This window comes from Kogia breviceps, chromosome 2 (genome assembly GCF_026419965.1).
Source record: "Kogia breviceps isolate mKogBre1 chromosome 2, mKogBre1 haplotype 1, whole genome shotgun sequence".
Lineage (NCBI taxonomy): Eukaryota > Metazoa > Chordata > Mammalia > Artiodactyla > Physeteridae > Kogia > Kogia breviceps.
The window spans coordinates 88,312,871-88,340,033 of NC_081311.1; the positions used below are offsets into that span (position 1 = coordinate 88,312,871).

The 27,163-nt window shown below is 44.4% G+C and overlaps 1 protein-coding gene and 1 long non-coding RNA gene across 7 annotated transcripts in view; one reads left to right on the plus strand and one right to left on the minus strand.

Annotated features, from left to right (window-relative positions):
• The window catches only part of LOC136793582 (uncharacterized), a 95,719-nt gene extending 94,877 nt beyond the window's left edge, over positions 1–842 (minus strand). For all 3 annotated transcript variants that reach the window (XR_010839066.1, XR_010839064.1, XR_010839065.1), the window contains exon 1: positions 737–842. This is a non-coding gene — a long non-coding RNA (uncharacterized lncRNA). The remainder of the gene's footprint in view (positions 1–736) is intronic.
• The window catches only part of ARHGEF4 (Rho guanine nucleotide exchange factor 4), a 244,565-nt gene that overhangs the window by 169,755 nt on the left and 47,647 nt on the right, over positions 1–27,163 (plus strand). Inside the window, exon 1 of one of the 4 annotated variants that reach the window (XM_067025776.1) lies at positions 1,057–1,532. The exons of the other annotated variants lie outside the window; for them this stretch is intronic. Within the exon in view, the coding sequence (XP_066881877.1) occupies positions 1,130–1,532 (403 nt within the window). The 5' untranslated portion in view covers positions 1,057–1,129. Of the gene's footprint in view, positions 1–1,056; positions 1,533–27,163 lie in introns of those variants that run through there. 4 annotated transcript variants of the gene reach the window in all.

Below are 27,163 nucleotides of genomic sequence, written 5' to 3' on the forward strand. Positions count from 1 at the left end.
CATCCTACAGCAGCTGGTGTGCTGGGGCGTGGCAAGGACCTCTCATTTCATCCTCACCATCGTTAATACGTCTGCTACTTTACAACCAGCTCCCTAGGGCTTGGAGGAGTGGTGACGCTGGGGATGGGGGCGATCAGCAGCCCTACTTAGCCCTTGTCAGTCCTTACTGGGACTTCCTCTCCACACTGCTCGCTGATTATCGCGCTTGTTTGGAGCAGTGGCGGCCCCTCACCCTCCCTCTAGGCACTTCCCAAGAACCTACAGAATGTTCACGGGTGTCTGGGAGCGTCGGAGGAAAAGGCAACTCTCTTCCCTAATCCCTGCCCCCCTCCCCCGCATCGACAACAAAATTTGAAAAACCCTAGAATCCTTGGAGCTACGTCAAGGCTCCCATTTTTCGATCGTGCCTGTCACTGGACTTTCCCAGACACTTCCTAAAATCATCTGGCGTGGACCGCGCCTCTACTTTTGATGGCTTCTTAATCTCTGCAGAGCACCGCCGGCACACTCCTGCTGGCCGGCTGTCCCGAGGGTCGCGGGTCCCGAGTGTTCCCAGCGCACAGCCCCCGAGGCAGGCCCGGAGAGGAGGGGCGCGTCCCGACCAAGCGCGCTCCCCGACGCGGCTCGCAGGGCTGAGCGTGACCTCCCGCCCACACTCCTGCCCCAGACCGGCAAGGACGCGCAGTCTGAGCTGGGTCCTAGAGGGAAAAAGCGAGCGCCCGCCGGTTCTACTCACCGCCGTGGCTGCGGGGTGCCGGCCGCCTCCCTCCGAGGATGCGCCCGTCCTAACATACGCGCGCCAAGGGCGGCGGCAGGGCGCGGCCCTGCGGGCACCGAGAGCTGCCCGGGGCCCCGCGCGCCGCGCCCTGCCGCCACCGCCCCAGGTCTGCGTGCGCGCGTGCGTGAGCGCGTGCCGACCGGGCCCGCGACCCACACCGGGGTCGGCGCCGCGGCACAGCGCCCGCGGGGCGGCCAGGAACCGGCGGCGAACAGAGGCGCCGCGCTCTGCCCGGTGGGCGCCTGGCCTCGCCCGAGCCCCGTGTGCCCTGCGCCCGCTGAGGGTCCCCGCCGCCGCAGCCGCAGAGCCCGAGCGGTTGGCGGCGGCCGGGAGCCTCCTTAGCGGAGCCCCATGATGTCAGCGGGCCCGGAGCGGCGGCCGTGCGGCGGCGGGGATGGGGCCGAGGACGCAGCGCGGCCGTCTGCACGCCCCTCGCCCGGTCCGGGCCCCGGCTCGCTGGCCCCGTCTCCTGGCAGCCCCGCCGCCGCCGCGGCCCAGCCGCCCGCGAACCTGTGGCTGGAGCTCGGGCCCGCCTGCTCGAGGGCGAAGCAATGCCCGAGCGAGTCGAGCGGGCAGACGAGCGGGGACCTCGGCACCAGCAGCAGCAGCGGCGGCGGCAGTAGCGTCGGGCTGTCCCCGGGCTCCGACTCGGACAGCAGCGGCGTGGTGTGCGGCGGCCGCGGGGGCAGCGGGGGCATGCGCGGCGCCCTGTCCCGCTCATGGAGCCTGGAGAGCCTGCGCTCGGCCACCGCCGGTAAGGGCGCCGCCGCCGCCGCCCCGCGCGCCGCCGCTCCCTGCGTCTGTCCGTCTCGAGCGCCTTCTCTCCATCCCTCTCGAGACGGTCTCTCCTCCTGTCCTTTGCTCCTGCACTTTTTCTGTTGCTTGTTTCCATCTTTTGGTTCCTGGCTTCCTATTGCTTTGCTCTTCCGATTCCTTCTCTCTTTCCGGGTTTTCTCCTGATTTCCCACCACCCTCGTCCCGTTTTCACCCACTTTTACCTGTTACAGCCGAGCCCTGTCGGCCCCTCCCCCCTCGTAGCCGGGCGCGTCCTCAACTGGGAAACTGAGTGTTTACGGTGAGAACAGAATGTGGTTCCTTGATGCGCCGTTTTCCTTCCCCAGACTGTTCTTGACCGATGGCACAGGTCTGGCTTTCCGAACTGCAGCTCCTTGAGTTCTGTAAATCAGAAGAGAAAGGAGAGGGCTCAATAGCCGAGGGTGGACGGGATTCAGTGTGTTTGGTCCTGACTCTAGGACTGAGGCTCCCTGCCAGGGGAGGGGCTCTAGAGGTCCCTTCAGAGGGACCCTCTGAAACAGTGCGGTTTCCCTGAGACGGGGTTGCTCTGATGTACCCTGGCACTGTGTGCCCCCCTTAGTGCGCCCTTTCTGCCCCAGGGACCGAATTCTGGGGGCAGATTGATAGGAAGACTTTGACCCTAAATATTAATTAAGCAAGGAAGCCGAGAGTGGTGACCCTTGATTAGTTGCTAAACTGCAATCTTTATATTTTACTTCTTGGAAACCTCCAGGTTATTTTTGAGCCCCTGTAGTGAGAGCTGTAAAGGAAGACAGGTGCTGCCTGGGAATCAGGGAGGTAGTTCACCCGTTATGCTTCTGGTGGGGGGTGGGGATGCAGCCTGTGAAAGCCGTAGAGCCCCAGGTAGGCAGTGGAGATGAGGGTCTGCATGTGCCCGGGTAGCAGCAAAGCCAGAGAGGAGCAGGGGGTCCGTGCAGGCAGCACGGTTGTCTTGGCGCATTCAGTCTGCTGTAGTTGTCCTGTCCACGCCCGCACCTCTCCAAGAGGGAGCACAGGCCAGGTTGAGGGTGTAAGAGTACCAGGAATGGCAGGTAAAGGGTTTGGACTCTGCTCTAAAGTCCGTGGGTTTGGAAAAGGAACGTGAAGAACGCCCAGCCCCCTGCATGGAGCACTCCCTGCCCCTCATTCGTCCTGCCTCAAAACAAACACGTGAAACTCAGAGAAGTGGAGTAGCCCAGCTGTTGGTGTATCCTCCAACTAAAAGTTTTCCAGAATTCTGCCTCTCTGCCTCCCTCCAATGCCAGTTCCCTTGAAACTTGCCTTTCCCTCCTCTCTGGGGTACTTAAAAAGCCCCTAATTCGAGAAAACCAAACTAGATAATAGTGAAGGGGGACTTCAAGCAAACTGGCAAAGAAACCTCCTTCTCTTTGCCTAAATGACTTGCCTTCCACTTCTAGAGTCGGAGGGCATACCTTCTCCACGTCAGCACTGGCAAACTGGTTCAAAGAGGCTGCGGGAGGTGGCCCAGGTGCCTCCCTGGACTCCCTTGCCATTTCTTCCTTATGCCCCGGGGCGGGGGTAAGGCAGATGAATACGGCAGAGGCCTGGATTTATTAGACACCCCTGCGATCCAGGGACTCTCCAGACCAGGCTGGGGGGACTGAGGCAGTGTGCATGAGTTTGAGAGACAGCAGCTGTATGTGCATGAACGTGCGGGGCGGGTGTGTATGTGGGTGGGATGGGGGTGGGGGCAGGAAAGGAGAAAGCTAAGGCCCATAAGACTTCTCCTTGAGGGGCTCAGAGCTGCTCTTGCAGTGGCAGGGCAGGGTTTAAAGCAAGATTATGTTGGAAGAGTTGACATGAGAACCCTCAGACCTCGACTTTCTGCCTTTTTCTGGGAGGCTCTCCATGGGTAGTATGGTATGAGGGTATGAAGGTATGAAAGGGTGCATGAACCCTGTACCCTTGAGGTATGAAAGGGTACATGAACCTTGTACAGCTATGTGCGTGCATGGAGCCATCTCTCAACTGAATTCCTGGAGAGAATTAAGTCCTGATGTCCTGAGGCCCCCATTATATGCAATGAGTGAATTCTCTTCTCTTCTTCTGGAATGGTACTAGCTATTTGCCATCCTTGGGAGGAACTGAGAAAATAAGCGTTCACATAATTTTCTTTGGATTTGTGGTTCAGTTGAGGAAGTCTTGTTGGAAAGGCTGCCATAGAGGAGGACTTGATAGGAAGAAGAAAGGGAAGGTACATTTGTCAAGCATCTTCTATATATGCCAGGTGTGAGGCTCCATGTTACTTCATTAACCACATAAAAATCCACTGCTATCCTACAATCCAGATATGAAAACAGGCTCAGAGAGATGCAGTAACTTACCCAAGGTTGCCCAGCTAGGTCATGTCTGACTAGAGCTTCAGGCCTGAATTGGTGTGCCTTATCGGGTGGCTCTTTGCTGGGTTTGGAATGGAAGCTGGCCAGGCCCAGCAGGGAAAGGCAGCGTACTGGGGGTGGGGGGGGGGAGGCGTTCACACATTGAAGTAATGTCTTAGCTACTTGCATGGTCACTGTTGTCTTTATTCGACAGACAGGGCTTTTTTTCTGGGTCCCAGGTACGCCATTTTCAAAATGAGGACATTGAAATCTAAGGTCTGACCTCTTTTCTAATCAACTCTAGAATTCCATGATCCTAGTCAGGGCTGTTGAATTAAGGTGGGTTCCCACTAGTGAGTTGGCATTTATTTCATATTGTATTTCCGTTTGACTGGTCTGTGGCTCTAAGACAAAACATATGTGTGTTGAATTGAGCTATGTTTGCCTCTTAAGGAAGATTAAGAATTACCAGTAAAAGATTCTTAGCAAAACTTAATTGTTGTTGTTGTGATTTTTGTGATGAAGTGTATTGCTAAACATTTTAAAAGCTGTCAGCAAGAGCCAGAAAGGTTAGTACTTGAGGCTGGAATTACAGCTAACCTGCCGGGCAGAACATTAGCTAGGAAATCCAGCAGAGAACTGTAGGTAGACGCTCCTTGTTTCCAAAGACTTTTTGTTTGTCTGTTTGTTTGTTTTATTTTTGGTTGCTTTCGGTCTTCGTTGCTGCACTCGGGCTTTCTCTAGTTGCGGCGAGTGGTGGCTACTCTTCGTTGCGGTGCACGGGCTTCTCATTGCGGTGGCTTCTCTTGTCGAGGAGCACGGGCTCTAGGTGCGCGGGCTTCAGCATTTGTGATTCGCGGGCTCTAGAGCACAGGCTCAGTAGTTGTGGCGTACGGGCTTAGTTGCTCCGCGGCATGTGGGATCTTCCCAGACCAGGGATCGAACCCGTGTCTCCTGCATTGGCAGGCAGATTCTTAACCACTGACCCACCAGGGAAGTCCCCCAAAGACCTTTTGAATTTTAAATATCCAGTCTTGGCATTTTCTACTGAAATGTCACTTACCCTGGTTTGGAGAAGGCTTTCCTTAAAGGCAGATTCTGAAAATAAAATGTAGTTGACAGAGTGGAATTTCCATAGCCCTTTCTTCTGTCCAGTGTTCCCTTCTCCCCCTAAGCGCCTGTAGCCTCGGTAGCCCTCAGCTATGCTATCACGCTGCTGTTCCTTGGCTAAGGCTTTTTAAATTCCTATTCTGGATGTGTTGTCTCACAGGCTTAATTCTCAACTCACGCTTCTGGGGTTGACGGTTCTCACTACCCGTGCTGACAGTTGTCGCTGCCTGACAGTTCTCACTACCTGGTCAGTGTCATATGATTTCTTGGGAGAGAACCCATGCTACATCCACATTCCTCTGCAAACCCTGGAGGCATTTTTCTGGCTCAGAAGGGAATCAGACTCATGAGAAGGCTGTGCCTCTCTTGCAATCAGACATTTATTTAACACATCAGGTTCCAGGCACAGCACTAGGCACTAGAGATGGCAGAAAAATTGTACAAGATTATTGCCCGTAAAGGAATCGCAGCACAGAGAGAGACAGGCAGCGTCAATTCATTATGATAAGTGCTCTGATAGAAGTAAACCCAATGGGATGATGTTCCAGAACCACTCTCAGTAGATAATTCTCTAGAAGGATGCACAGAGCTCAGAAAAGTGGTCACACTTGTAGTTCTAATATATTACAGTGAAAGGATTCAAATTAAAAATCTAGGCAAAAGGTGCATAGGACAGAGTCCAGGGGAAAGCAGGCACGAGCTTCCAGGTGTCCCCTTTCATGGAATCCCATGGACCGCGCTCAATTCTCCCAGCAACATGGCGAGAACGTGTAAGAAGTATTGCCAACCAGGGAAGTTCCCCCGAGCCTTGAGGTCCAGGGTTTTTATTGGCGGTCAGTTACTTAGGCATGCAGCATCCACAGCTGACCTTAGTTACTTAGTCTCCAGTCTCTACAGGCCACTAATATAGTGTAGCTCAAGGGGCCCAGCATAAATCATATTATTAACATAAACTATCTGTCATGTCCCAAGGCCCCAGGTATGCAGACACCATGAGTGGGCAGGATATTTTAAGGACTTAAAGTGGATCTCCCAGGAGCCAGTCCTTTCTTCCGAATATGCAAGGCTTGAACATCTTTGTCTTTACTGCACAGATAAGGAAGCTCAGAAGAGGGGTGCCAGGCCCAACCTATCATGGGGGGCAGGGACAGGGAGGAAGTGGTTCAGAGAAACACATCAGGAGGAGATGTTGGCCGAGCCTTCATGCCTACAAGTTTGTTGTGATGAGGAGTAGAAAGACCTTTGGGGAGAGAGGGCTAACAGAAACAAATGCTGAAAACCGTACGAAGAAAGGGAACCTGTGCTGACTGAGCATCTGTGCTAGGTACCGTGCTGGGTGCTTTCAATATGCAGGAATTGCATATAGTGTGGAATGAGAAGCATAGCAAGAGATGAGTCTGCAGACAGGAAGGCCAGACTGTGGCTGCGTGCTAGAAAGTGTGGACTAACAATTTTTGGAGCCATGGAAAGGTTTCAGGCAGAAGGTTGATGTGGCCAAATTGCTTACATACTTTTTTCCCTTCTTTATTTTTCTTAAAGTTATACACAGTAAAAATTACTCTCTTTGGTGTATAGTTCTAAGAGTTTTGACAAGTTTAAACAGCCGTGTAACCACCATCATAATCAAAATATAGAAGTTTCATCACTCCAGAAAATTAAAGCTGCCCCTCTGTAGTCAACCCTTTCCCCCACCTCCAGTCCCTGACTAGTCTATTCTCCATCCAGATGGATTTGCCTATTCCAGAATGTCATATAAATGGAATTATATCATGTTGTTTTTTCAGTCTGGCTTCTTTCACCTTACATAAATGCATTTGAGGTTCATCTATGTTTTTGCATATATCAATAGTTGGTTTTCTCCTTTTAATTGCTGAATAGTATTCCACTGGATAGATGTTCCACAGTTTGTTTACTAGTTCACTAACTGACATTGGAGTTGTTTCCAGTTTTTGTCTATTACAAATAAAACTTCTGTGAACATTAGTGTATGAGTCTTTGTGTGGACCTGAGTTTTGTTTCTCTTGGGTAAGTACCTAGGAGTGAATTGTTTGGTCATTTGGTAAATGAACGTTTAACTTTATAAGAAACTACCAGACTTTTTTCCAAAGTAGCTGCATTCTCACCATCAAAGTATGCTGGTTGTCATTGCTCTGTATCCTTCTCTGTGCTAAATATTGCCAATTTTTTAAGCCATTCTATTAGGTGTATAATATCTCATTTGGTTTTAATTTGTGGTTCCCTAATGACTATTGATGTTGAACATCTTTCATATACTTATTTGCCATATTTATATCTTCTTTGGTGAAGTGCCTGAATCTTTTGCCCAGTTTTTTTTGGGTTATTTTCTTATTATTAGGTTTTGAGAGTTCTTTATACTATATTCTGAGTAGAAGTACTTTGTCAGATATATGATTTGCAAACATTGTTTCCAGTCTCTGGCTTGTATTTTAATTCTCTAATAGTGTCTTTTGCAGAGCAAAAATTTGTAATTTCAATGGAATCTAATTTATAGTTTTTCTTTTACACATCATACTTTTAGTGTTATAGTCAAAAAATCTTTACTGAACCTGAGGACGCAAAGAGTTTCTCCTGTGTTTTCTTTTTTTTTTGCGGTACGCAGGTCTCTCACTGCTGTGGCCTCTACCATTGCAGAGCACAGGCTCCGGACGCCCAGGCTCAGCAGCCATGGCTCACAGGCCCAGCCACTCCGCAGCATGTGGGATCTTCCCGGACCGGGGCACGAACCCGTGTCCCCTGCATAGGCAGGCGGACTCACAACCACTGCGCCACCAGGGAAGGCTTCTCCTGTGTTTTCTTTAGGAAGATTTTATAATTTTACATTTTATACTTAGATCTTTGATCCATTTTGAGTTAATTTTTATAAGGTTTGAGATGAGGGTGAAAGTTCTTTTTTTGCATTTGCATTTTCAAATGTTGTAGCACCATTTAGTTAAAAGACTTCTTTCTCAGGCTTCCCTTGTGGCGCAGTGGTTGAAAGTCTGCCTGCCAGTGCAGGGGACACGGATTCGTGCCCAGGTCCGGGAAGATCCCACATGTCGTGGAGCAGCTAGGCCTGTGAGCCATGGCTGCTGAGCCTGTGCTCTGCAACGGGAGAGGTCACAACAGTGAGAGGCCCGCGTACCGCAAAAAAAAAAAAAAAAGACTTCTTTCTCCACTGAATTGCCTTTGTACCTTTGCCAAAACCAGCTATCTATGATTGTTTCTGGACTCCCTGTTCTTTTCCACTGATCTAAGGGTCTGTCCTTTTATGCCTACCACGGTCTTGATTATTGTAGCTTTATAGTATGCCTTAAAATCAGGTATGTGAATCATCTAATTCTGTTCTTCTTTTTCAATATTGCTTTAGCTATTCTAATTTTGTTTTGCCTTTCCTTGTACATTTTAGAATCAGATTGTCAATATCTACAAAATATCCTCCTGCAGTTTTGATGTGGATTGTGTTGAATCTATAGATCAATTTGGGGAGAATTGAAATTTTGACAATATGGAGTCTTCCAGTTTATGAACGTTGTACATCTGTGGCTAGGAAGCCAAGCCAAGAATTCCCCACTAGATCTCACCTGCAGCACCTATAGATTTGGGTGAATTCCTGCCTTCTAAATATTTCCAAAATATCCTAAAGCTCCTGAGCCTGCCAGAAAGTGACTTTCCTTACTGAGACCTGTAAGGCTGGGAACCCAATTAGCCTGACATCAGGCCGCTTTTTCCAAGAGGGCTTTGTGAACATTGGCCCCAGGAAGTCAACCTTAGCTCCTTACAATTGTCTGGTTATATTTGACAAAACTAGTGTCATTCCCAAATATGACATTCCAGGCAAGGGTTTGGTTGCATAGCCAATGTTCCAAGTATTCCTCTTAACAAGGAGGACAGATTCTCATTGAACGTACGCAAATAATTATATTGCTTTGAAAATAAGAATACTTAGTAAGAGTTTTTTAAATTCTGGGGGGGTCAGATAAGGAGGAAAAGATATCATTTTCAGATGTTTCATTTAACTTTACAAAGTGCAGTCTACTAAATGGCAACTTATGAGTTAAAGATAATGTAAGAACAAAAGGGGGTTCTTGTATATCCAAGAAATAGAACATTGAAATGAAAGATCTGATGAGAATTCATAATAAGGTTAATGTAATGGACGAGGAAATTTAGTTGTTTCTGCAGTATACAAAACAAGATAATGAAGTCAATCAAAAAAATTTAGACATCATAATTATAAACATAATGATTAACCCTATTCTCAAAGGAGGCCGTTAACGTTACATCTAACTTGTTAAAATGGATGAACGTTTGCAGGGGAATCTGTATGGAGGATGCATCTTTACAGAGGAAAAAATCTTCAGATATAACATATTATAACATATTATAACAAAGTTATATTATAATATGCCAACTATACAGTTGGAATATACCAAATATATATAGAAAGAGAGTCAATATGTCTGGAGCAGGTCTGTATATTAACAAACATCTGTAGATTAATAAAATCCCATAAGTAAGTGATATGAATCCCTTACAAGATGCTAGATTTAAAGAAGTACAGATGCAACCAAGTTAACATTTTAAAAATACAGTTGACCTTTGAACAATGTCGGGGTTAATCCACATACAGTTTATAGTCAGCCCTCTGTATCCATGGTTCCTCCACATCTGCAGATTCAACCATCCATGGACCATGTAGTAGGTAGGACCATATAGTCCTGTAGTATTTACTACTGAAAAAAATCCACGTATAAGTGGACCTGCACATTTCAAATCCGTGTTGTTCAACTGTAAGTGAAATTATGACTGATAACACTATACTGTTGTTGTATGATATCAGGAAAAGTGGCACCAGGATTCCAATGAATAGAAACACATCATGGACAGCAAGGACATTGGCAATTCTCTAGGGACTTTCTATACAGTATACAGTGTCTGAAATATTTATATTATTAGTATTTTACCCATTCAAAAAATTTTTAAATATTTATTTATTTGGTTGCACCAGGTCTTAGTTGTGGCTAGCCGGCTCCTTAGTTGTAGCATGCAAACTCTCAGTTGTGGCATGTATGTGGGATCTAGTTCCCTGACCAGAGATCGAATCCAGGCCCCCTGCATTGGGAGCTGTGCCACCAGGGAAGTTCCTACCCATTCTAATTTAACCTAGGGAAAGCTATGCAACTCTTCTGACTTGACAGCTTTTCCCATTTGACTCATCAGTATCAAATATACCTAAATATATCTAGCACTTGTCTGCTTTATGATTTTCCAGGGGCCCTCTGGGAAATCACAAAGACAGTTATAGGTACAAAAAGTCATCATTTAGGATTTAATTTTGGAAAGGCAAAATATCAAAAATTGTCAGAAGATTTGAACACTGACTAAGATGGGATTGTGGGTTACTGAGAACAATATTTGGCTAACTATTTAATAAAATATTTCTAAAGTAAACATGATTGTAAAGAACCTTAGCTCTTTCCTAACTAAGAAACTTTTGTTTTCTTAAATAATCAAGGGCATAACAAAGTCAACAAAGCACAAAGAATGATTTTGATAATACACAGAATCTCTACTATGTAAGCAGATTACACAAAAAGCAATGAATAACCTTTTACAACCTCTTATTAAGAGCAAACCAGGGCTTCCCTGGTGGCTCAGTGGTTAAGAATCCTCCTGCCAGTGCAGGGGACACAGGTTTGAGCCCTGGTGCAGGAAGATCCCACATGCCGCGAAGCAATGAAGCCCGTGCACCACAGATACTGAGCCTGTGCTCTAGAACTCTCAAGCCACAACTGCTGAGCCCACGTGCCACAACTACTGTGGCACCTACAACCCATGCTCCACAATGAGAGGCCCGCGCACAACAATGAAGAGTAGCCCCCACTTGCCGCAATTAGAGAAAGCCCACACGCAGCAACGAAGACCCAACGCAGCCAAAAATAAATTTTTTTAAAAAAAGGAGCAGACTTATAGGAAATTCCCTGGCAGTCCAGTGGTTAGTAGTCCCTGCTTCCACTGCGGGGGCCCCAGGTTCAATCCCTGGTCAGACAACCAAGATCCTTCAGGCCAAAAAAAAAAAAGAGCAGACCAATAATCTAAGAAAATTTTGTCATTTTAACAGAAAATCAAATTCTTTTTTTTATCGGTATAGTATTTGATACTAAAGTTCCTTTTGAAAATCTTATTTAAAAACCCATCAACTCTTAGCTTTGACCATGATGTAGAATTCCCTTACAACTTTATCTATATACATCCCTTATAGCACAGCTTCTTGAAGTGAAAAAATAAACATACTGATGAACAGACTCAACTATATACAGTCTGTCTGTAGCATATAAAATAAAAAGCAAGAGTACATAAACTTAAGTTATAGTTAGTAATCAATGATACAGTATTCTATTTTATTGAAATGATCTATATACCTATTGAATAGCTATCAGTTAAGTTACTTAAAGCTCTTAGAAATTATCTTCAAGCTGACATACTTCCTATTGAAAGTTTGTAGGGATAATGATTCAGTTTGGTTAAATACAAATGTACATTTTTTTATAATCTTAAACATTTAGTATAAGTAATGCTACCTTATACAATCAGTTAAGCCCATGTAAGTTTAGGAAGAACATACCCAAGCAAAATTAAAATCTACACATATATTATTTAACACTGATAATTATTTAATACAAAGAAGACATAGCTCTATTTATTAAACCAAATATTAAGCTAGTCTTATTTGTGAAAGATTTACCTAAATTATGTGAGCTTGAATAACTTGAAATGTTTCTGAGTTTGTTTCTATGAGAATAATTCTGTTTTTTCACATTGAAAATATTTGAGATTCAGTTTTCTTAACTTCTGGTTATTTTAGGAATATTCAATTTATATAAATGTTTATTTCTAAGCCAATCAGAATAGAGCTTCTTTAAGAGATTTTTATAATCTAGTTTGGTAATACTATCTAGAGTTAGGAAAATATGACACATGCACACAGTGAGAAGGAAAGGCCTTTCTGAGTTATAAACATGTAAATATACAGACATACAGAGAGAAAAACGTATAACTTCAATTATAAAATGTCAGCCATGAGTCAAACATGACCACAGAAATACGAAACTCACCAGTCCAGATATCCACTTCTGGCTGGGCATGGAATTCTTGATTTGAACTTAAGATAGACAAACAGGGCTTTCCTGGTGGCGCAGCGGTTGGGAATCTGCCTGCCAGTGCAGGGGACATGGGTTCAAGCCCTCATCCAGGAAGATTCCACATGCCCCAGAGCAACTAAGCCCGGGTGCCACAACTACTGAGCCTGCGCTCTAGAGCTTGTGAGCCACAACTACTGAGCCCATGAGCCACAACTACTGCAGCCCACGTGCCTAGAGCCCTGCTCCACAACAAGAGAAGCCAGGACAATGAGAAGCCCATGCACGGCAATGAAGAGTAGCCCCTGCTTGCCTCAACTAGAGAAAGCCCGCTTACAGCAATAAAGACCCAACAGAGCTAAATATAAAAACAAATAAATAAATTTTTTTTAAAAAGATAGACAAACAGAAGACTAACAAACCAGATCCTCTGCCATCTTCCACTCAACAGAAACAAGGTCTCTATAAACTATTCATCTGTTGACAGATCACCAAATGGTCAGACCATGAAATCCAAAGAATCCAGCACCAGAAATCAAGTGAGTACTCAAAAGGAATCAGAATCAAATCCTTATCATGCTACTGATGGACACAAGTCCAGAGCACAGGACCAGGAATGAGACATACCATTGGTCCCCAGTCACCAACCAGGAAGGAGAGGCTTATCACCTGTGTGGAGTAAGCAGGGATCTGGGGCAAGGTCTGGCCATATGCCAGTCACAGCACCAAAACAGCCAGAGACAGGATGCACTAGGCAATTGAAGAGATGGTTTTACTCAGGAGATTGCAATAGGGATAATGCCCTTTAATGAGGAAAGTCTCAAAGAAGGGGGAGGACTTCTCTGGTGGCGCAGTGGTTAAGAATCCACCTACCAGTTTAGGGGACACCAGTTGGATCCTTGATCCAGGAAGATACCACATGCCGCAGCTAAGCCTGTGCACCACAACTACTGAGCCTGTGCTCTCGCGCCTGCAAGCCACAACTACTGAGTCTGCACGCCACAACCACTGAAGCCCGCGCGCCTAGAGCCTGTGCTCCACAACAGGAGGAGCCAACGCAATGAGGAGCTCCTGAGCCGCAACTAGAGAAAGCCCGCGCACAGCAAAGAAGATCCAGTGCAGCCAAGAAAAAAAAAGAAAGAAGGGGGAGAAAATTTGGGATTTTATAAAACAAGGGAGTCACTAAAGAAGGGTGTAAGTGGTCTTATCTCAGGATATGGGAGAATAGGACGGTCCTTGGTGGCTAGCCCTTTCAGGACACAAAAAGATCACCAAAGGAGGGGGAGTTCTCTGTTTTCAGGCAGCACAGGGATCAGCTAGAGTTAACATTGTCACAACTGTTCCCTCCTCGTTTATTTTCAGAAAGAGATTTTTGTTTTTTAATGTTTGGTAGAATTCAGAGTGAAGCAGTCTGGGTCTGGAGGACTTTGCTCTTGTTGTTAGAAGGGTTTTTTTTTTTTTTTTTTTTTTTTTACTATGATCTCAGTTCCTTTCGTAGATGCAGGTTTATTCAGGGTATGGACCTTTGATAGTTTAATATCTTTCAAGGAATTGGTCCATTACAACTAAGTTGGTGAATGTATGGGTATAAAGTATTCATAGCATTCCCTATTATGTTTTGAATGTATTTAGAGTCTGTTCTCTTTTATTTATGTTATTGGTAATTTGTATGTTCTTTCTTTTTTATTTTTCAGTCAGTCTGACTAGAGGTTTATCAGTTGTATTGACTTTGCAAAGAACTAGCTTTTGTTTCATTGATTTTTCTCTATTGTTTTCCAGTTTTTAATTTCATTGATTTCTTCTTTTATCTTTATTATTTCCTATCTCTTCTTTCTTTGGGTTTATTCTGCTGTTTTTCTAGTTTTCTAAGGTAAAAGTATAGACAATTTTCAATTTCCAAATTTGGGGGGATTTTCCCGAATATCTTTTATTGATTTCCAGTTTAATTCAGTTTGGTCAGAGAGCATATTTGGTATGATTTAGTCCCTTTAAAAAATTTCAAGCTCCATTTTATGGCTCAAAATATGGTCTATCTTGGTAAATGTTGGGTGCACATTTCTCTTTGAAAGGTCATTTTTGTTCAGAGAACAAGTAGAATCCATCGAGAATAGAGCTGAGCTGGAGAGTGCTGTGCTGCCAGGTGTTGGCAAAATTGATTAGACACCAAAATGAGAGTAACAGCCAAGCCTTTAATCACTCACTGCGGTAATGTAATCAAGAGGAGAAAGCTCTGGCTCCCACAGTGTTCCCTTTTCCCATGTATTTGTGCAGATGGGGAGAATTTCTCACTGCGGAGAGAACCCAGAACAAAAAGGCTCCTGCCGTTCTATGGCTGGGGCACCAGGGGTAGGTAGCAGGAGAAGGTTAAGGAGTACTGGGTGAGAGTGGAGAAAAGTGTCTTCAAGATTTCCCCCCACCTCCATAAGGCATCTCAACAGAAGCACCTGAGTAAGGTCTTGACTGAAGGCTCCAGATAAAGAGGTCTCCGAATAGAGGCGCCCGGGCTAGGGATGCAGCGACATGTAGGAGCGTGGCCAGCCGGGGGGCCGGAGTCCTGGCTGTAACCACCATCCCCCTCAGAGACTGCAGTGTGCTGTCTGTGTACCAGGTCTGCTCTGGAGAGGGCAACTTTCCTTGGTGAAAGTCTTTGTAATCGCCTTTGGTTGGACCTGAAAGATCACCATAGGTTTTTGGCCAGGAGCTGGACTCCTTTGAGCCTTTTGTGGTTATCTAAGCAAGATATGATGGTGGCCATGAACTGAAACACTAATAGTGGGGCGAGACTTGAAAGTAAACTTCAAGAGGTGTTGCGTAGGAGGTGTTGCCCAAACTTGGTAGTAGATTGGTGTCATAGGTTGGGTTTCCTGGGAAACAGCCTCAGACAGAATTTAGAGCACAGGATGTTTATTAAAGAGTGTCTTTGGGAATCAACATCCAGGAAACGAGAGGAAGGAGGCAGTAGTGGGCAAAGAGAGAGATCGAGCTATATGATGCAGATCCAGTGACAGCCATGGCCAACTTCCCAGTCACTCGGGAGCTAGAATGGCCCTTCACAGTTCTGTCAACTTGGGCTGAGATGGCTAGGCCTTTATCCTTCCACATCAGTTGATTGGGGACCACTCCAGGAAGGGGCAGGGCCTTGGGGATGGTGGCTGTCTGAAGTTGCAACAGTCTCTCAGGGCACTGTCACTGAAGGCTACTTGTCTTCAGTTTCCAGCATTGGGGCAACTGCTCACAGAGAGCAAAAGAGAGGTACCTGTAACTCCCAGGCATTTGACTTGGGTGCCCAGGGCGGGGGGAGATGCTCTCACTGAGGTAAGTCAGTCCAGGACCAATAGGTTGTAGGAAGATGCTGAGTTAAGTTCTGGATATGTTGACAACTTGGGAATCAAGAAACAGGATCAGGTCCCATTTTTCTGAGTGTACAAAGAACTAATTGTGTCAATCATGTTTTCATTTTCTGTATTACCTAATGCTTTTATATTTTGGGGCCTTGCTAACACTAAAGAGAATGCCCCTCCGAGGGCCAGCTAATTCCTAGAGCCCATGCTCTTCAAATGCAAGCTAGCCAGTCCAGCGCCCACATCTCCACCTCCTTTATCGGGCTGTCACCCTCAGTGCCATTACGCCCTGTCCTAATCTCTCCAGGGTCAGGGGCCAGACAACCTGGCCATCCTCTAAGCCCCGGAGCCCCAGAAGTGATTCAGACTGGCCAATCCTGCCTGCTTACCCCGCCTTGCCTTGACTTTCCCACTGAAATCACAGTAAAGCCTCTGGCCCATCTTTCCCCACTCCCTGCACCTCCTGACTAACCCTGGTACTTCCCCACTGGCCCTACGTGACATGCTAAGCTTCATATTTCTAGGGAACCATGAGTATAATCTTCTTCCTTCATGATGGTCATTTCTGCGTCTGCATGTCTTACTGTACCTGATTAAAACAAATTCTGGGTACATTTTAAAACACTAATTTAGGTGATCTAGGCTTCCAGACCTGTCATCTAGGCATCTCTCTACCCACCCGCTGCTGTCAGTAGTTGAAAGAACACTGCTGAGAGGATGCAGATGAGGAAGAGAAAGAAGAAATGCCATTTTAATGAAGAATTGTTCTATTTAATTCTCACAACAGTTCTATTTTATAAATAAGATAAATGGGAGTTCACAGAGCTTACTAAGTGGTGATCACATCACACAGCTGATTGATTAGGTAGCTTAGAATGGACCTCTGGTCTATCAGGTTACCATGTTTCTTCCATTCTGTCTGCATCTGATCTGAGATGCTTATTTGGTCTCTGTTGAGCAGTGAGGAAATTGCTGCATGGGGAGGTTGTCCAAGGCAATTGCTATGAAAGCGAAACTAGAAACACACATCCCAAAGTGTGGCCTAGAGCAGGGGTCCCCAGCCCCCGGGCCATGGACCAGTACCGGTCCACGGCCTGTTAGGAACGGGGCCGCACAGCAGGAGGTGAGCGGCAGGTGAGCAAGCGAAGCTTCATCTGTATTTACAGCCGCTCCCCACCACTCCCCACCGCTCGCATTACTGCCTGAACCATCCACCTCCCCTTCGTGGAAAAATTGTCTTCCACGAAACTGGTTGCTGGTGCCAAAAAGGCTGGAGACTGCTAGCCTAGAGCGCTAGTTGTGAGCTATGTTTAGTGGAAAAGGGGATCCACGATCGGATAAGTTTGGAGAAGGCAGGTTAAACATCTCAGAGCCTATAATTTTCTTCTCTGCATTGTAGCACTTTCAAAGTTCATTTGACTCAAGAATTTGAGTGTGTGTGTGTGTGTGTGTGTGTGTATGTGTGTGCGCGTACACATATACACCGAAGAGGCACACTTGGGAGATGTTGACCTCGTGCTTCCATTTCCTACTCACCCCTGCACCGTGGGATGCCACAAGCCTCCCCTGGGCTCCAAGTTCAGTGCCAGGGATAGTTAGATAGTCAGGCTGATTTCGGACGCACGCAGCAGTGAGCAGTAGCTTACGGTAAGCAGTGTTTGGAAGCAAGACCTTAGTTCCCTGACTGGGGATCGAACCCAGGTTGCCTGAAAGGAAACCAGGATCTTAACCACTAGACCTCGGGGCCAGAGGATAGAAGCTAAGTCCCCAGTCCTTTGTCTGCCTTGAGAGGAAGAATCTGACAAGGAGACAGAAGGTATAGAAGAAAGTAAAAGTGTTTATTAGAAAAGCAGACTACGTGCAGAAAGGCGCCCGGGGGGAGCTCAGCAAGAGAGTCACAAGAGGCGCACCTTTGGGAAGTTTAAATCCTTTATGAGGGGGCAGTCTTTTGGGTCTTGGTCTTCTTCTTGGCCAATTGTATTGTTTTGACCCCACGGGTGATTTTTCTCATGACGCTCCCCTGGGTGCGCACGCACCCCTCAGCCAAGATGGATTGCATCACAAAGGCATGGGGGAGGAAGACAGCAAGACTCACTATGGTCTGGCTTCCCCTGCCTTTTTGACCCTGTGAAGCCTTTTGTGCACGTGTAGTGTCTCCCTTGCCACGAGGATGGGAAATGTATGACCTCCTGATCTTTTAACAGGGTTTAGCCCCTCTCTGTCCCTGCCATAGACATGTCCAGTGTCCAGTTATCTACCCTATTCCTGTTGTTTCTTCTTACATCGAAGTGCAGATCTCAAAATGTAGACAGGAGTCTGGTCATAAATATGTAGCACATGTTTGCCTCTTGCCTCAGGAAATGTAAACAGAGAGCTGGTAGTGAATGTCGGGGCTGGAGCCCATCTTTTTCTCACCCCAGGAAGTGTGAACGGGAGGCCAGTTGTAAATGTCTAGTCTGGAGCCCATCTATCTCCTGCCTCAAAGTTAGAAGTTATATAGGAGACTTCCGAATTATACTCACTAAAATCAGCCAATAATAGTGCCAGCAAAGAATTCATTTTGAGGGGAGGAGGCAGATGAAGGCAGATGTGGAAACACTCCAGAAAGTTTCAGGAAATAATCTAGACAACTCTCTGAATCCAGTCGTCTTAACTGAGAACCTGAGTTGGGTAAGATACACTGAAGAAAGAAAAGGTGGGACCTGTAGACTGGAGGCAAGTGATGTAAATTGAGAGATACAAGCTTAAGCAAAAGAAGAGACGTGAAGTAAGAAAGCCAGGATGCAGCCTGGCCTAGGGAGAGCCTGGGGATCAGGCAGCGGTGGGGTCTGGGAGGGGGCTCATCACTGCTCTCCTCTGTGCCAGCTTCCCTCTCTGTCTGCTGTGGACTGCGGTGTCTTCGTGGGAAGCCAGAACAATCATAATTGCCTCTGTGATCTGGGCAGACAGACGTTCCAAAAGGTATCTACTTCAAGGGAGTTCCTAGTCTTGTTAAAAAGATGCTATTTATACACAGGAAGCGGTGAAGACACTGATTGCTAGAAAGCACAGCTCAGACACGACTGCCAAGATGGCCGAAGCGGGAAAGGCTCCTTGAAGGCTGGCGAGGTTGGCCCTGAGGGGTCTGAGCTGCAATGGTGTGAAAGTGCAGCCGTTCTGCGCTCAGGCGTCAGAAAGGGCTGGCATGAACTGCAGGACAAAGCTCGGGACCGCCGCCCCCCACCACCAATAGAGTGAGACTCGTTTGGGGCCCAGCAAAACAAACAGAGTTCTCCTTAGGGACATGCTCCATTTCGTCAGTGCCTCTGCTTCATGTTCCGGCTACAGCCATCTCCCCAAGAAAACAGATTGTAAAGGGGCTGGGTGTGAGAGACAGGTGAAATTTGGGAAAAATCATTGGCAGGAGGTGCTTAACAAGTGCTTGTCTGCACGAGTTCTCTCAGTACCTCTCCTGCTTTGGGCAGTTCAGTGGGCTCTGAGCAGGCTCCTTCGCTTCCCAGCAACATCAGCACGGGGGGAGGAGGGGAGGCTGGGAAGAGCACTTCCCGGCCCTGAACAAGCAGCAGGGAGAAGGAGACTCTTTTGGCCTGTTGTCACCCGTCTCAGCCACCCAGCAAACAGACCTTTCTGTACTTCCTGCACGTCTTCCACCTGAGGTATCTGCCATGGTTCCAGCAGCCCCACGACCTGTGACGAGAGCGCAGCCCTCCCTGCCTGGCCGGGCGGCAAAGGGCTGGGCCATCCCGGGCACGAAGCCTGCGTTGGGCTCCTGGTGCTGGCCCGTGCCCGGCCCTGCCGCAGCCCAGAAGAGGGTCTGTGAGCTGTGCTGCACCGTCCTGGCCCCAGACTCACCTGGCCGGGGGCACAGGGAGACGGCTCTGGGAAGTCGGAAGTCAGAAGGTCCCAGAGGGTGCTCTCAAAGCATCCAGGCGATGGTAGGTCTCCTTCCACTGTGGAATGACCTCCACGTTTCGACACTGCTCCTTGCTGGGGTCCTGGTCGGAGCCTGCAGACCCTCAGCAGCGGGCGTTATGAGCTGTGTCAAGGCCACATTGGCCGTAGCAGCTTGTGAATATAGTGAAAGATGTGGATTCATGTTCGAAGCATCAAGTCTGATCTTCTAACTTAGACTTTAAAAGAAATCGCCTGTGGGAAGCACTAGAGAGCTGTGAAGGACATGGGGCTTGGGAGTTTGGACCCCAGCTGTGCCTCTTACTGTGAGGAGCTGGCAAGTGACCTGATTCTCTCTACCCTCAGGCTTCTTATCTGTAAAATCAGAACCATAACATGATTCCGAGGGTTTTCATGAGGATTAAAGGAAGTAATGTGTGCAAATTTCCTAATTTACTGCCTAGCACAGAGGGAGTAAATGCTCAATAAATTTACGGAAGAAATGGCTGGACTTTGGGGAGAAAAACAAGTCAAATAAATCCTCTGTGGACGAGTAGGTCAACCTGTGCCCCAGTGAGTTCCCAGGCTGGCTGGCCGGCCACTCGCAACAGACTCAACCAGGAGAGACCAGAGTCAAGCGAGGCTCCTCCCACTCCAAGCCCTGAAGGCCGTCCCAGGGGCCCCCGAAGGAGCCTGCCTCAGGCTGGAGACTTCCTGTTGGCCTTGGAGGCCAGAACTCCCAGTTCAGGCTACATCCAAGTAGGCAGGAAATTAGGATCACCTATGAAATTGTGATACGTGGGCACAGAGAATTGAAATTGGATCTGGGGTTTAGGAGATTTTAAGAATTAACTTTTATTGATTTTTATTATTACGAAAGTAATGTATGATCATTATAGAAATTTTAGAAAAAAGTCACATGAAATATCCCAACCCAGAAACCATTGCTGTTAACATTAGGGTATATATTTGGCGAATTTTTATGCTGTGTATAAACTTGTCATTAACGAAATGGAGCTCATAGTGTATGTTTCGTTTCATGATTTGTTTCCCCCCTACACACACACTGAATAATGTGTTGTGGCTTCTCCAGAAGTCATTAAATATTCCTCAACAGTATTATTTTCATGGCTACATTTTATGGACAGGTCATGGTATTTTTAGTTAATATACTATTGTTGAACATTTAGGTGGTTGTTTACAACTTTTTAGTATTTTGAACAACACTCTACTGGGTATCTTTATATTCTTTCATCATTATTTTCTTAAGATAAACTTCTAGAAATGGATTTGCTGAGTCAAAACGTATATAAAATGTGAAGGTTTCTTATAAGTTTGGATTAGAGTTCGATTGTGGTTTTACTCACCATTTGGTGTGAATCCCTAGAACAGGATTATCCTCTATAGTTTCAATAATATATTAGACCTGGTATGTTTGTGTTGGGAAAATACGCTGTCTCATAAATAGCAGTGAGTGTCACTGTGATTAAAAAAAAAAAAACTGATGGGCTTCCCTGGTGGCGCAGTGGTTGAGAATCCGCCTGCCGATGCAGGAGACACGGGTTCGTGCCCTGGTCCGGGAAGATCCCACATGCCGCGGAGCAACTAAGCCCGTGAGCCTTGGCTGCTGGGCCTGCGCGTCCAGAGCCTGCGCGTCCGGAGCCTGTGCTCCACAACGGGAGAGGCCACAGCAGTGAGAGGCCCGCATACCGCAAAAAAAAAAAAAAAAAAAAAAAACTGAGAAGAATAAGTGTAAAGGAAAAGGACAAAATTGCCCATAATCTCTCTTCCCAATTCGATCAATTCTTAACATTTTTAGTATTTTTCCTTCCAGGTTTTTAAATTTTTTTAACATCTTTATTGGGGTATAATTGCTTTATAGTGGTGTGTTAGTTTCTGCTTTATAACAAAGTGAATCAGCTATACATATCCTTTTTTTCTGTGCATTTAAACACAGCTTATATCATTTCTGTAGCCTTCATCTGGTACTTGTGCTGGTGTGGTTTGTATGTGGGGAAATGTGCTAGACTTGTCTCCATCAGCGTTTTGATGCCAGGACTCATGTTCTATCCTCCTTGTCTCCTGACACCACATAACACTGTCATGAGCACCAAGCAGAGGCTTTATATAGACCTTCTTTGAAAGGACTGGAGGGTCCAGAAAAGCAAAGGTAAAATCAGTTTGTGGCCATATGGTGGGGAATTATCACCATGTCATTAAGACTCTGCAGGGGCTGGGGACAGCTCTGCATTTCCAGGATTAACTCAGAAGCAGCATAAGCAGATCCCTTTGTACCTCTGTCTGCAAACAAACAGCGTGGACAGTGACTCATTTCTCCTGCACACTCTCCCACCGTGACCTTTACCTGGGGCTTCCTAACCTCTGCTGTGTGTCGGGATCCAGTCAGATTTGCAGCTTTGGAGTCTAGAGATGTTTAGGACTTAGGTTTTGAGATAAGCTTTTAGAGTTTGACAGTTTCAGAAAAAAAAAAATTATGTAATAAATGAATTGATATCATACAGACCCATCTCAGCCTTCTTCAGGTGAGAGAATTGCTAATTCTGTTGAGGGAAATACTCTAAATAGCCAAGGATTCAACAGTCACCCCTTTTTGCTTTAACATTTTTGTGTGTTCAGCCTAAACTCTTTGAATCCATTTCTCCTCCTTATTTAGCTGAATCTAGAGATGCCGATTTAATTTTTTCTTTGCTTATTAAACATCAGCAGATACTGAAGAAGGTTTTCTAATGGAGTAGACTTAGCATGGGCTTCAAAGTCAGACCCGTTTGAGATCAAGTCCTGGCTCCAGCCCTTGTGAACTGTTTGGCTTAGGCCCGGTATCTAATCTGGAGCCTGAATTTTCATATCTCTAAAATGAGACTAATGATACTTCATTAATTGAAATGCTGAATCTAAAGTTCCCAACAGTATTTGGCACATAGTAGATGCATAATCAGTGTTTAGCTTTCCTTCTGATTTCCCTAAGGACCATCATCAATGGTTATGAGCTAAGACTGAGGTCATCATCCCAGATATCACTAACTGTGACCTAGAGCTATGGGTAGGAAAAAACATAGGAAATTAATCCACATAAATCATTATCCCTGGATATTAACTGGTTATGTTTTTGAACAAAATCTTAATAGCAGTTAGTTTTATTTTATTTTTTTTCTAATGAAGATTGACTATATCTGAAATTTAGGCTTCTTTTTGCTTAGCTCAATTCTGCTTCTTTTTTCTTTAATCTCTGTGGCTCAGAGGAGAGTATGTTTTATAAACAGTTTAAAGAGATGTGTAAAACATTTGTGGGTAGAAGTGTTTTGGGTGTTGGTTAAAAAAAATTGGAAAAAGCACCAATCTCATGTTTTACAGAGCAAGATTCCATGATTTCTTTGTTAAAATAAAGATTTAATTTCTCATTAGTTTCTGGATGAGTTTACAGCTTTAGGAGCTACAATTCAGCTGGCAATTTGTAGATTGGTAAAGATAAAATTACAACTTCCAATTCTGCAAGATGATGAACTAACTTGAGAAACTTCTGCTATAAGCCCTTCAATATGCTGGATAAAATACAACAAAAATGAACTGCACAGCTCAACTCATAGGAATGAAAGAGAAGTCCCAGGTGTTAGCACTAGGAGGCTCTGAAGACAAGAGGTGATAGTCACATCCCCTGACACTGCAGCTAATGGGGAGAAGCGGCGCGTTTAATGGGAAAACATAGCAGCTAGAGTTGCTATTCGTCCACTTGGGAACAGAAGATCAGGCCTTGGGCTGATGTGAGGCTAGGAAAAAAAATAAAAAAATAAAAACCTTATGCAAAACTGAGACGCTCTAAGAGTTATACGTCAGTGGAAGAGTGGGTTTTTTATTCCATTCAACTCTTGCTATCTCTGTTTAGGTTCTGGGTCAGGAAAAAAATCCTCTCCTTGAGAATTTGAAATCTTGGGCCTGTACCTTACATGGATATAGAGTCCAAATTTACGTCAATTCATGCAGCCTGAGACCCTACAAATTGGGAAATCACCTAAAAATTAGTCCCTGTTTAGTGATAACCCAGGGCATTTGAGAAACATTCATATATTTAATAGGTGTCCAAATAGGAGAAAATAGAATGAGAAGTATTTGAAAGATGCATAGCTACAAATTTTCCAAAATTGATTAAAGATATGAATCTTTAATTCAGTAATGACAACACAACACTCATCATAGTGAAACTACAGAACTCCAAAGACAGTAGGAGATACTAAAAGCAACCAGAGAGAGAGAGAGAGGGGCCAGATTAACCACCATGGAACCAGATTATATGGAAAGCCTACTTAGTAACAGTGGAAGCCAGGAGAATACTAACTTCAATAATAACTTCAGAGCATGTCAAAGTGCCAAGGATTCTTTACCTAAATAAAGTATCATTCAAGAGTGAGGTAAAAATAAAGACATTAAGGCCATTCCTCTTTTCTAATACAAGATTAAGGCAATATACTTTCCTCCAAGCAGATTAAGCTGCATTCTAGAGATTTTTATGTTACTTTAATTATTTTTCAGTTCAAACAATTTTCTAATTTCTGTTGAAATTTCTTCATTGGCCTGTGTGTTATTCAGAAATATATTGTGAATTTCTAAACATATATGGATTTTCTGATTAGCTTTTTATCCTTAGTTTCTGATTTATTTGCGTTGACAGAGAAAAAGTCTGCATAATTTCAACCATTTGAAATTTATTGAAACTTGGTTGATTTTCACAGCATTTTCAGTGTTTCATATGTACTTGAAAAGAATGTGTATTCTGTCTTTATTGGATGCAGGATGTGTCATTTAAGCCTTCTTGTTGTATTTGTTTGTCTGCTTGCTTTGTCAGTTGCAAAGTACTCCTAAATCTTCCACTAGGATTTTTAATTTTTCTATTTTCTTTGTATATTTAGAGGCTATGTTACTAACAGCGTACAAATTTATATTTGGATATCTTCCTTAAATATTATCTTTTTGACATTATTAAATGTTCCTCTTTTTCTCTAATAATGTATTTTGCTTTATTGTCTACCTTGGTATAAATACAGCTGCATTAGCTTTCTTTTGGTTAGTGTTTACATGACATTATCATTCATTTACTTTTAACCTTTCTATGACTTTACATGTACCTCTTATAAATAGCAAGTTAGTGGATTTTTTAAAATCCAGTATAAAAATCTCTAGTTTTTAATTGGAATATTTAGTTCAATATAAGTAGTGATATATTTGGTTTTAGATCTACCATCTTAATAAATATGCTTCATTTGTCCCATCTATTTCGAGTTGCTTTTCACTTCTTTTCTTGCCTTTTTTGGATTAACTATTTTTTATTTTTCCTTTTTCTAACCTTCTGTTAGCTTGAAAGTTATAAACTTTATTATTTTTTAGTGCTTATCCTAGATATTATAACATACGTCCCTCTTATAAAAGTCTAATAAATAAATTAGTACTTTTGACATCTTCATAGACAATACAAGGACCCTAGAATACTCCTCTCCTGACTTATAGGCCATAATTGTTATAAATTATAAATTTTAATTTTCCCTTTTACTTTAATTTTATATTTTTTCTCTATATATTTTTAACTCAACAAGACATCACTGTTTTGTAGAGTCAGTGTTTGTTTATATTTTCTTGTATATTTACATTTTCATTGCTCCTCATTTCTTCCTGAACCTCCAGTTTCCTACCTAGGATCCTTTTCCTTCTGCCAGAATAAACATGCTTAGTATTTTCTTTAAAGTTTTGAATATATCTGCTTGAGATTCTTCCAGTTTTTCTTTATCAGAAAATGCCTGCCTTTTACTATAATTCCTTCATTTTCTGAGTATAGAAATTGACGCTTTAAAGATATTACATTGTGTTCTAGTTCTCATTGTTTTTGTTGAAAATCAGCTGTTGATCTAATATCTGCACGTTACAGTTTTGTTTTTCGGTTTTTGTTTTAATTTTTGGTTGTGCTGTGCGGCTGGTGGGATCTTAGTTCCCCAACCAAAGATCGAACACAGGCCTATGGCAGTGAAAGTGCCAAGTCCTAACCACTGGACCACCAGGGAATTCCTTAATTTCTGCACATTTAAAGTCAATATATCTCCTCCCTGGCCCCTTATACGATTTTCTCTTTGCCTTTGCTTTTCAGCAGTGTTACTGATATGCCCAGATGCAGGTTGTTGTTGTTGTTGTTATTTTTTCATTTACTCAGCTTAGAGTTCATAGGGCTTCTTGAACTTGTGGCTTGATATCTATCACCTATTTTGGAACATTCTCAGCCATTCTTTTCAAATATTGATTGCTTCTAGCACGTTCTCTCTCATAACCTGGAACTGTAATTACATGTGGACTTTCTCAATGAGAAGTGAATTTACAGTGTCTGTTACCATCTCTCTTCTTTCCATCTTTTTATCCCTGCTTTATTCTGAATATTTTTGTCTGACCTAGTTTCACTATTCAGTTGTAACTAACTTTCTGTTAAACCCATTTATTGAGTTCTTGATTTCAGTTATTGAATTTTTAGCTCTCAAGCTCCCATTTGTTTCTTTTCTTTATAGTTTTCACTTCCCTGCTGAAATAGTCGATCTTGCCTTTTGCCTCCTGAACCTATATATTAATTTTAAGATCTGTGTCTAATAACTCCAGTTCTGGATTGCCTGTGGATCTGTTTCTATTGAAGTTCTTTCTTTTGTTCATATTGCCTTTCCTCCACACGGGCCTGGTTATATTTGTGACGAACAGACTATTTGCAGAATTGTTTGTAGAAATAATTTTGGACTTAGGATGATATTATCTTTCCCCAAAGGGGATTTATATTGTTTCTGCCAAGTAACTCTGAGCAGTAGTACTTAGTCTTACCTTAGTCCAGTTTCAAATTATTCAGAGCTGAGCCAAGTCCTGCAAGGGCCTATCTATTTATAATTTATCCCCACTCCTGGCATGTAGTCCTTTGAAGTCCCAACACAGAGCGTCCCCACCCTCACCCCCTTAGAGGGCTCTTGCATCCATTTCCTCTCCCTCTAACCCCCTGGGGTATCAAAAGTATTGTCCCACCTCCAGCCATGCCTCTGCTTTGTCATGAATCAGCACTGCCTTTCCCAGGGAAAGGCAGCCATCAATACTTGGCTTATTTGCTTGAGCCTGTCCTCTGGATCCTGACCTGGTTGTTCATATCTTGATAGTTCCCATGTGTCTTGAAGCCTGTATTTTATATTTTCTCTAGTTTCTCTAACTGTTCTCCATAAATGGCTTGTGTGAATTATAGTCACCACCTCCAGAGCAGAAGTCCTGTGTCATTATATCTTTGAGATCTGTCTGTGCTGCTGTTCTGTTCTCACTGTTGTCTATGGTGTGCCCTCACCACATTTTACCAAGTGTTCCACTGATGAACACCCAGGTTGCCTTCAACTGGCTACTGCCACAATTGGTATGACAAAAAAATACAGCATTGAAATGTTTCTTTACAAATTGTGGGAATTGGGGGCGACATATATCCAGGAAGAGATTGCTGGACCGTGGAATATCTGTATTTATTTTAATTAAGTGCTGCCAGGTGACTTTTCCAGGATGGTTGCATCAATATACCCTCTACCAGTAGTATGAGAGTACCATATCCCCACAGCACTGCCTGGAACCTGGAATGTTCCAGCTTTCCAATTTCCTTCAAGTCTAATGGAAATAAAGGGATCTCATCATTTTTAATTTGCATTTCTCTGATTCCAATTTTTCTATTTGAGTTTCTACATTTTTCTTTTTGACTGCAAGAGTTCC